The 12,429-nt window shown below is 42.7% G+C and overlaps 1 protein-coding gene across 3 annotated transcripts in view; it reads left to right on the forward strand.

Moving 5' to 3' along the window:
- LOC119661346 overlaps positions 1 to 12,429 on the forward strand; it is a 295,095-nt gene that overhangs the window by 111,032 nt on the left and 171,634 nt on the right. For all 3 annotated transcript variants that reach the window (XM_038070648.1, XM_038070650.1, XM_038070649.1), the window contains 3 exons: positions 8,606 to 8,786; positions 8,879 to 8,956; positions 9,015 to 9,154. In XM_038070648.1, the coding sequence (XP_037926576.1) occupies positions 8,606 to 8,786; positions 8,879 to 8,956; positions 9,015 to 9,154 (399 nt within the window). The remainder of the gene's footprint in view (positions 1 to 8,605; positions 8,787 to 8,878; positions 8,957 to 9,014; positions 9,155 to 12,429) is intronic.

The raw sequence follows: 12,429 nt of genomic DNA on the forward strand, positions 1-12,429 counted from the left end.
TATATGGTGTAGTGGCGCTTCTCCAGGAAAGCGATCCCTGCCCAGTGCATCTCTTGTGAAGCTGTTACATCAGCCCTATATTGGGACAGGGTATCGGTAGGCTGCTTGGCAGCCCTACTCAACCCCCAACCTTAAGGGAAAGGCGTGAAAAGCGACCATGTACGAATTTATTTTTTCACTGGTTTAAGAAGTAGCAAAAAACACATTTTCTTATGTATGACATGCTACGAAGTAAATCATCTTGCAATACTGCTTACAATTTTCTTTGGGAAATAAATTTTGGGACTCTCAACTTGGACGTGAAAGGAATCGAACCCCTTTCCAGGCTCGTTTTAAAGGGCATCCAAGTATTCAGAAAATTAAAATATCATTCGCTTGGGACGGACTTTTTTACGATGGTTATGTTTCCATTTGGCCAGAGTCCAACTCTAGAAAGCTTATGAATGCCAATGTCTCTAGTGTGGAAAAAGTTTACTTCGCTTTTGCACACATTTTCTACTCTGAAAATTTTCTCTTGAGCGAAGATATCCCCATGAATGTACATTAGATATGTATCTACCTACTTTTGTTCACTTCCACCTGGTCTAATCAAATTAACAAGCTAACTGTGATCAATAGAACTTGGGCAATGTATACATATGTCTATATGTGCGGTCGTTGTGACTAAGTACAGATCCTTCTTTATAAGAGAGGCTAGAACGCCTCTTGGAGGCTATACTCAGCCTCGACTCTCACCTTTCTGGGTAAGTGAATAAATATTCAAAAACTGTCTCTACGAATTGAGTATGGAGTTTTTCCTTATAAATTGCTTCAATGGTTCACATACTCGGATTACTCTGAAGTGTCAGTTGGCCAAATGGATGCAAAATTTAGATAAGAGTTCATACGGTCTGACATTTTCATATATACATACATATGCACAAACATGCGACCTTCGATACAATTTTATTTAGTGGGTTGATATCAACAAGGAAAAAAGCAAGGATTTAACCTTGCACACTACATTTAGTAAGGGCAGGAATGTATGTATATTTGGTTGTTTTTATACAAACTGAGTATCCCTTATGTCCTTAGGTCCGGGGTGTAAAGGCCTTGAAGCTTTCGAATACAATCCATAAAAACAAAACTCCGGAGACTGGGGGTGATATATTTATGAGCAAATTGCAATATCAGCTAGGGGCGAACGAAACTCCACACATTGACACATAGAAATGTACATACACATGTATTGAATGTATTACAATGTTGATCTATGTTCACACTGGTATATTTGTTGAGCCTTTATAGCATAATAAATGTTGGGGGTAGGGAGCGTGGGGAACTTGGATGAAAAACACGTGTATTGGGTATAAATTCAGGAAAATATTATTTTGGTAGAGTGTTATGCCAGTCGAACAACCATTTAATGCAAAACTCCTATTAAAGGTTACCTTGTTGACGACTTTTTAATATACTATTTGATTATGGTCATAACTTTCAAACATTAAAATTGGTATTATGACAAAGGAAACTTCCTTTTCAGTTTGCTTTATCACAATTTTGGGAAGACTTTTTCGAATGATACAACCACAAAACAGTCTTAAATCCTGGTGAAGTGATATTTGTATTCATAACGAAACCCAACTTTTCATATCTGGATTATAATTTTTTGTGCCTATTTAATGCGTAGTTTACTATTAATGAAAATGTTTACATATTGGAAGGTAATTGCTTACTTGGATGCCGAGACTTCCGTACTTGGATTGGTAGTAAGATACTTTATGTTGTAATCAGTGAAATAAAAACATATATTAAATATTTAAAGTAAAAAAATCACCTCTTTCTATCTCCATAATGGGATGCGTTGGAGGATATCCTCATTTCCGATGCAATCAAACCTTGTGACGCCACTGGTTAACGCAACAACCCTACGTTGATCACAGAAAATTGCAGAATTCCTAGGTACTTGAAGAAGTCTGTTTCGGTCAGAGCTGGAATGTAGAGGTCACTAATGCTATACTCGGCATACGACCCGTGATGACCTTTGCAGATGGTTTTGATTGGGTATTTGTCTATTCCAAATTAAACCCTAATATCACGGCTAAACGTATCTATTATTCGCAACAGACTCCTAAGATGCTCCTTTGTACCAGTATACAACTTGATGTCATCTAAGTGTAATAAATCAAATGTGTCAGCTCGAACTTAACAGATAAGCTATATTATGGCCATTGTAAAAGCATGTCCTCTAGCATCATTCAGTAGCCATGAAAGAGGGCTTAGTGCCATACAAAACCAAACACGACTCAATTAACCCCATAGAAGAAGCCTCTTCGTATGTGGATGGGCTCTGAGGTGTTGAAACTCGCAGATGAACGCACTGATCTGCCAGCGTTCTATGCCCGTCGCAGGAGTGCCGGACTCTGTCCAAAGCCTTGACGAAATAGATATAGCATCTAAAAAGGTTTCTTTAGCCTCTAGTTGTCTGTCCTACAACTGCTGAGTTGATAATGAGCTGTTCTTTGCCACCCCTTGTTGCAACTGGGCAGCCTTTCTGCTGCTCGGCCAGAATATTGTTGGTCTCGAGGTGCGCATTGACCCTTTCACTAATAATCGACGCTATGAATTTGTAGAGGGTTGGTAATGGAGTCGGAGTGCGGAGTCCTACACCTTGCCCTTTTTAGGGATAAAATCAGTAATCACATTACTAAGGAAGTTCCTCGGCCCGAATAATGATCTGACCAAGAAGAGTATGCACAGGAGGAACAACTCAAGCGGTAAAGGGTCACGGAATCTCATTGAGCACATTTCGGGTAGCAACGAGGTTGGTAAGCGGTGTGCCGATGCCGCCTGGATCGTTTTCTTGTGTATGATTCTTCATCCTATCCCAGCAGGAGACGGTTGCGCCCGAAAGATTGATCTTGGGTGCTTCTACTTATTTCCTCCTCACTTCCTAGGAGAGCAAACATGGATCTATTGCCGAGAATGTTGCATGTGTTTGCTTCCACCAAGCTTTCTACAGAGGAATTTCGAAGTATTATTCGCTCAGTAATTTTATTAAGATCATCATCATCAACGGCGCAACAACCAGTATCCGGTCTAGGCCTGCCTTGATAAGGAACTTCAGATATCCCGGTTTTGCGCCGAGGTCCACCAATTCGATATCCCTAAAAGCTGTCTGGCCATCGCTCTATCTCAGGCAGGATCTGCCTCATCTTCTTCTCCTACCATAGATATTGCCTTTGTAGACTTTCCCGGCTGGATCATACTCACCCATACAGATTAAGTGACCCGCCCACCGTAACCTATTGAGCCGGATTTTATCCACAATTTGACGACCATAGATTTCGTCGTTATGTAGGCTACGGAATCGTCCATCCTCATGTAGGGGGCCAAAAATTCTTCGGAGGATTCTTCTCTCGAACGCGAACCCAAGTCTCCGTGGAATACATGAGGACTGACAAGATCATTGTCTTGTACAGTAAGACCTTTGACCCTATGGTGAAAAGTTTCAAGCGGAAGAGTTTTTGTAAGCTGAAATAGGCTCTATTGACTGCCAACAACCGTGGGCGAATTTCATCATCGTAGCTATTATCGGTTGTGATTTTCGACCCTAGATAAGAGAAATTATCAACGCTCTCAAAGATATTCTCCTCTCTTTATTCCTCCCGTTTGCCTAGTGCGGTTTGGTGTGGTTGGTTTGTTGGTTTCTGGTGCTTACGTTGCCACCATATACTTTGTCTTGCCTTTATTGATGTGCAGCCCAATATCTCGCGCCGCCTGCTCGATCTGGATGAAGGCAGTTTGTGCGACTCGGGTGGTTCTTCCCATGATGTCGATATCGTCTGCAGGCCAGTAGTTGGGTGGACTTAAAGAGGATTGTACCTCTTGCATTTACCTCAGCATCACGGATCACTTTCTCGAGGGGCAGATTACAGAGGACACATGGTAGGGCATCCCTTTCCCCGTCTTCAGAGTGATCCTGCTGCTTTCATTTGGCCTCACAGATTGGTGAGCCTCATCCTAATCAGCCTTACCAATTTCGTCGGGATACCGAATTTTCTCATGGCCGTGTACAGTTTTACCCTGGCTACGCTATCATAGGCGGCTTTAAAGTCAATGAATAGATAGTGCAACTGATGTCCATATTCCAACAGTTTTCCATTCACTTGCCTCAAGGGGAAAATTTGATGTGCTGCTGATTTGCCTGGAGTAAAGCCTCTTTAGTATGGGCCAGCGATGTTCTGGGCGTATGGGGCTATCTGGCCTAGCAAGATAGCGGAGAATATATTATAGATGGTACTCACAAACAAGGTACCTCTATATTTGCACTGTGTGATATCTTCTTTTTTATGCATGAGACAATAATGCCAGTCTTCAGGCATTGATTCGCTGTCCCACATGTTGAGCACAAGTTAATGAACCACTTGGTGTAATTGGTCGCCTCTATATTTACTTATGATTTTTAAGCCGGGGAAATGCACGAACTGTTTCTTCTATACTTGGTGGTGGCAGTATTTTTCCGTCGCCTTCAGTTGGCAGGACCGCCAACTCGCCGATGTTTTGGTTGTTCAGTAGTTCATCAAAGTACTCAATCCATCGCTCCCATCGCATTTGAGTCAGCCTAAAAGTGTCCTTCCGCAAAGGGTCATCTCGATGTTCCAGGCGAATTCGGCGGTTCTTCTCGTGGATCTGAAACCAATAACGTGAAAGCGAGTCGTCTGATCGCCCAATCTGATACTCGCAACTCAAATTGACAAGTGATTGTAGATGCGGTAGTGAAATATCAGTATTCAGTCGGAACGCAACCTCATCATCCATGTGAGATAGAATTTTCAGAGTTACTGGACATGTATAGAGTCTTGGAGTATTTGGTCTATGAAAAGGATTCATTTCCGAGAATTTCGTATATGCTCTTTAGAATAAGAAGCGTAGTGAAGTAATTGAGTATGCCAATTCTGACCAGAAATCTCCTTGTTAGGTTATATTTGGCGAGTTGAGTATATTTTGCATATGGGCAACTACGGCGAAATACTTGTTAGCGCTACCTTACTGTACAGAAGCCGAATTGTTGGTCTAACAAACCTCTCACACTTCTCGCAATAGGGAACGACTTATTTATATTCCTTGTTCTAGTATTTTCCCTAAAGCGTCTATATTGGTCTATTTGTGGATGGTTCACCAGAAGGTTTACAAGTTTTAGGTAAGAATCAGTTGCTTTTGGTGTTTTCATACGTGATCCCTTCCACTAGGCATGCGTCAAGCAACTTTGCAAATACTTCCCAGCTATTTTCAGGCCTTTATTCTCAAGGCCTGCTATTTTGTTACCATCCCTGCCTGTCACACAGCATAAATCAGGTCATCAGTTGGATGGAGGAAGTTCCACCCCTTCTCCTCAAGAAGGACGTGGTGCAGGACTCAGCAGACACAAAATCGATTACTTGTTTACCAACCCTCAAAAAATGCATAACTCCACTATTGCTCGAAAGGTCAGTGCGCACATCGAGAACAATAAGATTTTGTTCGAGAATTAGAAGGGCTGCCAAGTCGGATCAAAGGAATGCAAAGAGCAACTCATTACCGGCAGTTATGGAACAGACAGCTAGAGGCCAAAGAAAATTCTTCTGTTGCTATATAGATTATGCCAAGGCTTTCGACAGTGTATAGTGTACCTGGATAATCAACGTTCTACATCTTCATCACGTGGTTCCCAAACTAATAAAGTTTAGGGCGACGGTAGCGTACCACCTTATCAGTGCATTCATCTGAGGGTACCAACGACTCAGAGCCTATCCGTATACAGAAGAACATTTTCTAGGGGCATTTGTTCTCTTTGATTTTGCATGCCACTGAACCCCCTTTAATGATTACTGAATGATGCTATATGGTTTAGCCGTGATATTCGGATGGAATTTGGATTAGATATGTCGAATCCAAGCCATCCGCAATGGTCATCAGCAGCCGCATGTCGGACATAGCATTGGTGACCTCCACATTCAAGTTATGACCAAGTCAATTACCTAGGGGTTCTGCAGGGAACTCATACTTGAGTTGGTGTCCGAATTCCTGCAACGTGTCTCCGGTGTCTCTCGGGGAAGAATAAGAAAAGCGCATTGAATGTGTTCATTATCCCTTCACTAGTCTATCTATATACTAATCTAGATTAGTATAAATACAACTAATAAACCTACTGAGGAGCCGACTTGTTAGCACTGATGAAGAGAACAAGTGGTTCCCGAAATATCGGTATTTCAAAAAAAAAAAAAAATATTAACACTAGCGAATAAGAAAAACAAGTTTTATTATTTCAAATAATTAACTATACATAAAACCTATCTATAATATTCTATATTAGCTAGAATCCTCGGAAATTATATGCATGATAGGCGTGATTGACACATCCTGTTCCTTCTTTTCCGCCCACTGCTCCAAAATGGAAACGGAGTGAAACTCACCTCCTCTCTGTCGGCTAAGCTTTCGAGATGCTCTCTATTGCGTTCCAAGATTATTTTAGCTATTACCTTTGCGACGGCAGGGAGCAATTTTCCACTCAAAACGGGTGTCCTTCTTTGGGAAGGATCCTGATTCTCAAGATTACCGTGCGAGTGGAAGTAGCAGCTCTGCAGTTACTGAAGGTGCGGCAATGAATAACTCTGCCGGGAGGCCGTTGAGCCTGGTGGATTTACACCGTTTGAGTGCATTGATGGCAAACACGATGTCTATTCTGTTTGTTGGAACAGTCGGCATCCAGCAGACAACTCAATTGAATTGCTCATGGGGTGTCGGTCAATTGAAACCCAACTGACCTTATGGCAAACTTTCGAACAATGTACCACCAATGACGGGGCGGTGGAAGCTTTAGAAATTCACAAACCTGTCACAATTGTCTTTACGCCTAGATCGCGTTTTCCCATCACCCGTCCAATTCAGATCACCCATTATGAGCAAATTTCTATGCCTTTTAGTCGCCTCTCACGACAAGCAACGAAGACTTTGAGTGGCTAGCATAGCCTAGGTAAAACTATTTCCGGACATGAGAGAATGTGGCCCACGACTAAGTGGTAAGATTGACTAAGGTGACCCTGACCACACCAGCATCACTTTCGAGAACTTTCACCGTCAACCTTTTTAGCCCGGCCCTGGAAAAAGTCATCCGTGACGTTTATGTTGATGCGAGAGGCATAATCCTCTTGAAGTCCATCCGAGGTCTGGCCTATGCTGACAGTTCGAACATTTTTGTAAGAACAAACGAAGATGTACAAAAGGCCTTCTTCTAGACATCAAAAACGAAAGAAGAAAGATAGGGGGCTACAGCTTTGAAACTGTCGATAATTTCGCATATATGGATAATCCGCACAGGGTTGTTAGCAGTCAGCAGCACGAAAAATTATAAACTCTTAAGTGCCGTCCACATATTCGCCAAGGCTTGGGAAAAAGCGTCAGTCGTAAGCGAGTGGACAGGGTATTTGACGTGGTTGCAAGCGATTGTTGGCGATCTGGCCCGTCTACACACTCGCCAAGTCTCAAAATGTGGCAATGCAGGTGCAACATCTCGCCAACCAACAATCTGTTTGACAGCTTGGTTGCACGGGTGTGGCTAGTGTAACGCACTTGCACGCGATCAAGATGTTGATACGGAAAACCAAGGTAAATATTTGTTGAAGGTTTGGAGTTTGCTGCAAATAGCAAGTGTCTGGACGCATCATTAGCCTTGTTTGGAAGAGAAGTCCTCCGAAGAATTGTTGGCCTCCTACAGAAGAATGGACGATTGCGTAGCCCATGTAACGACGAAATTTATGAGCGATGTTTGATTCTACGAGTATATAAAATTCGACTCAGTCGGTTGTGATGGGCGGGCTACTTGATATGTATAGAAGAGGATGGATGCTCCAACCCGAAAAGTTTATAAGGCCAATATCTATCGTAGAAAAGGAAGACGTGACAGACCGTGCCTCAGATGGAATGATGGTCACGAGGAAGGACATCGAATTAATGGACTTGAACTGGCTGAACAGAAAATATGCACTGCTGCTAACCGGGAAGCATTATGTGTCCATACTTTCAGCGAAGAATCAATTCAATCCACAATAATATGCAAGTGTAGTAGTGGCCGGTTTTGGACCACGCAATCATTTCATAAAGCTCCAGTTATTACAGCTTCAGTGTTGGCATTATTGACTCTAAGATTTAAGTTTCTACGAGGACTTACTCAGTGGGACCTGAAGAGTGTATCCATAAACTAAAAGCAAACTGTGCGGCATTTGCCCCACTTGCAACGATTTTAATTTTTAATAAAAGTTTTTGCTCGAAACAGAAATGAGAACTTGTCAACTAATCCCATTCTATAATGCATGCATTATATGTATGTATGTACATCCCCATATTTGGTTTGATAAGTAGAACGCACCAACATCTCTTCTGCAGGATAACGTGTTTGAAAAACTCTTGTTTCTTTTTACCTCTCAGTGATCTAATCTGCAAACTGTGTACTCTGCAAGAAATACAACAGTTATGAGCGCATACACCTTTTTTGCAATTCCATTTTCAATTCAATCCTTTGTTTGCATTTATATGATCCTGAGCACATATGTTTGCATATCAAATTCACGTTTAACTTTTCTTACAGATTCTCCGTGAACGTATTGACATCGTTGTGTCAGCAAACCGACGGAGTTCCGCTGGCAGGGATTGTAGTTATCGGCGACGGGCAATCAGCGCGTGCCATTGCCCTTTCGGGGAATGCCATGAAAGTTCCTGTGCTGTGGGCTAAGGGTGGGACTGCGAACATCCATGGAATTCAACGGGAGGTGAGCTCTATTTGGAATTCCTTTTTGCATTTCAAGCGTTTTTAGTTCGTATTTGTATTAACAAATGGATATCGAAAATTCGTTGAAAACAGGGACAAGCGATGTTCCAGTCGCTATTGCAGCCATCTGCGAGGGAAATTCTCGAGGCGATTCGGGCACTGTTTTTGCAGGTAGGCGGGTACGAGTGTCTTTCCCGAGCCGGTTTTAATATTCTTCTTTATTTTGCAGACACATTGGCACTCGTTTTTCGTGCTATCGGATGTAGGATCTACGATTGTGCTGGCCAGCAATGAAGGCAGACCTTTGAAGGAGTCACCTTTAGTTCCAACCATCCTGCCACTTCCGGCTAGCAACGGGGATGTATTTAGGTGAGACAGATTGATTTAGTTCACTTTGCACAACTAAAGGATGAAATGCCCCCATTTAGAATACTCATGCATATATGAAATTGGATGCATTGCAATACGGAGTTCCGGGCACAATAGTTCTTCAAGGACGCGGTGCGACTTTCCCTTAACAAAATACGGAGTTCCGCAGCTATACTGTGGGCTGCATAATCCTTTCCTAGTTCCGAACAAAAAGGCTATTAATTTTTTCACGGCGTTTGGGCTATTCGTCTACGGCTCTATACGATTCGATTGCTTTGACATGAACTTTTAATGCATTATTGAAAGTCGTGTCCAAATATTTGTATTTGCCCAACAGAACCTTTTCACTCCGATATTTCCAGACGGATACATTCAGGCAACCGTGGCAAGTGGAATAAGTTTCGAGACTATATATGTGGTATAACTGATTTGGGAAAAAGGAGGAGGAAATATCTCCTCTGAAAGGGTATTGAGACTGCGAAAGTTCAAAGCCAGGAATAACTTAGTTTCCCATTCTTATTTCCTGCTGTAACTAATAAATCACGAGACTGCCTAATGTAGAAGAAGTTTTCGGGGTGTATAAAATAGGGACAGTCGACTATCAAAGGAACTCCTCACATATGATTTTAAACACAGTGCTTCACGAAACTATAAATCCACACTAACTTTATTTTTCTGTGTGTGTAATAATGATAATAATAGTGTCAAGGGAAAGTGGACCAAGTCCAAGATGAACGGTAGTCTCCTTTCGTGGTTATTGTGTACATATTAACTAAAGTATATCGATCAAGTGGCAATTTAACCTGCAATGACCAGTGATTATTGTCAATTGGATCCTATATCTCCTCTTGGTGAGGTTTAAGAAACGCTACATGTGCCTGGATTCGTATCCCCAATGAGTGCCTTGGACTGTCCCAGTCCTGATAAGTTCGTCTAGTAGTTCCTCTGCAATCTTTAGTGCCACAATCACGTACTTTTCTTCGATTCCACAAGGTAATTCTGGTTTGTCTGGCGGAATTCTTGCTTCTTTTTTGGTCAGCTAATCCGTAACCTTGCTGGCTTCTAATCCAACATGGTTGGAAACTCAGAGTCTGCAGATTTTATTGTGCGAGCCTAGCGTATTCAGGTATTCTCACATTAGTTTGCCTGGATGGATCAATTGTTTTGGTAGCCCCCTGGTTCTGCCCTCTAGAGTTCCTTTGGAGTTTCAAGGCAGGCACACATCTACCGAAGGTTTCCGCGTGAAGTATACAATGGTTCAAAGTATACTTTCCTTGGACCAACGACCGGTCCTCCCATTCCCTCTAGAAAGACCTGCAACTGTACCAGGTAGTCATTTCCTGGTTTATGCCGTAGGTCAATGTCACGCTTGTTTTGAATTTTTTGGCGAAACGGAACCTCAGTATCAGTAATTTGGAATACAGTTTAGGAAGAATGATAGTCTTCTTGCAATTTATTCCATTCTCCGCCTCGCTGATGCCCTCGATATTTACTTCTAGAAGGACTTTCAGGGATGTCGTTGGGCATGTCTTCATTACCCCAGTGAGGCACAGTAAAGTCAGTGTTTGAAGTTTGTGAAACTCCGTGGCTATTGTGCTAAGTTCGATCCTATCTGCCCAGATTACTGTAAAGCCTATCATTCATTTATTCAATCATATGGAAAGCAACGGAATACACGCGAAAAGTGAAAATAAATGCCCTTCCCATTGTAAACACCGTAAGCCCCAAATGTTCGTAAACATTCCGTTGTAAATCGAATTGGTAAAAAAACGGAACGGCCTCTGAAATAGGCTTCACCAAAGTAGTCTTCAGGATTTACGCCGTTAGAAAACCGTCTGCCCAAAGTCAAAGTGGTTACGAATGGTAGATCATAAGAGGAAAACATCAGGAAACAAAGGCAACTGACAAGGGTATTGTTTCATTTGAGTATTGAGGGAGCCCTTACTACGCATCTAGGTGATGTCGGACCGGACGAATTGGAAAACAACTTTCTTCCACAGACGCCTCTTTTTTTGGTAAATACCAAAATTTTCAAAAGAGAGTGACTGACGGTTGCGCCCAGGGCAAAAGCAATTCATCAGATGCCCCTTTGCCCTGGGAGAGAGCGGTGAGGGAACGTCTGATGAGTTGCCTCTGCCCTGGATCATCAGTCACTTTTTTAACAATTGGTCCGGCTGCTGGGGCAGAAGTCTCTGGTTTCTAGCTTGGAGTCTCTTCCTTCTCCGAGAGCCAGTTGGTCTCATCAAAAAAGGTCAAACTGGAGGTATTCAGATAGGTATCAGCTCCGCGAATTCTCGAGATCAATAACTCGCTCCGATGGAAGTTTCCGGGAAATGCGGGAGGAAACTCTTTAACACTCGAAAAATAAAAACTTATTAGGTAGTATGTAGGGTACGAATGCGAATAAGTTCCACTAACTGTTACAGGTATTTAGATTATGGGCACACATCTGCAATGTATCGGCGACTTGCCAGCATGTTGGCAAGACACAGAGCAGCAACCGAAAAGAGAATTGCGAATTGCGAACTGCACAAATTTTGGTGCTCCTGGTGAGACTATTGCATACACTGTAGACTCGGTGAGGTGTCCAGTCTTCAGAATGGAACTGGAAAAGGCCAGAAAGCGTCTTACATCGGCCGTATCCAACAAATTCACATGCATTGGAGAGCAGCCATGAGTTCATGGCACAGTTCGTTGGGGTAGTAAAAGCTAATCAGTGGACAGTACCCGAAAAAGAACTCAATCTTCTTCATTGCAACTCAGTTCATCGGGTACTGCCGCCATCTGACTTCGGGACAGCAATAAATTCCGGGTTCTTGCCCGAGGCCGAGGGGATGGCTTTTTCAGAGTTCATTGTTTAGGGATAAGGTTTTTTGGTGCATCGAATGAGACTATGTTGGACTTTTGAACCAGGCTTGATGCTCTGGAGGACACCATTTTGAGTACGGAGGGTTGTACCCTATTAGTGGGTGACTTTAATGCAAAGCGCTTGAATGCGGCATACCTACCCAGACTCCGAAGGGAAACGGATCCTGAAAATGGCCGCGAGATCTACACCAACGTTTCGGCGCCCAGGATGCGAAGTAAGCATCGCTTATGTAACTTTTGAATCGAAATCACTGGTGCCGTCTGTGCACGAGTTGCGAGTTCTAAGAGGCTTCTCGGCAGGTGACCACCAATACATCGTGTTCGAAGTAGCTAACGCTATTAGTCGTTGTGCACCAGCCCGGTTTTCTCTCTAAGCATAGAATGTCGCGAAGGCGAATATCGGGAGA

This window comes from Hermetia illucens, chromosome 1 (assembly GCF_905115235.1).
Source record: "Hermetia illucens chromosome 1, iHerIll2.2.curated.20191125, whole genome shotgun sequence".
NCBI classification, from domain to species: Eukaryota; Metazoa; Arthropoda; class Insecta; order Diptera; family Stratiomyidae; genus Hermetia; species Hermetia illucens.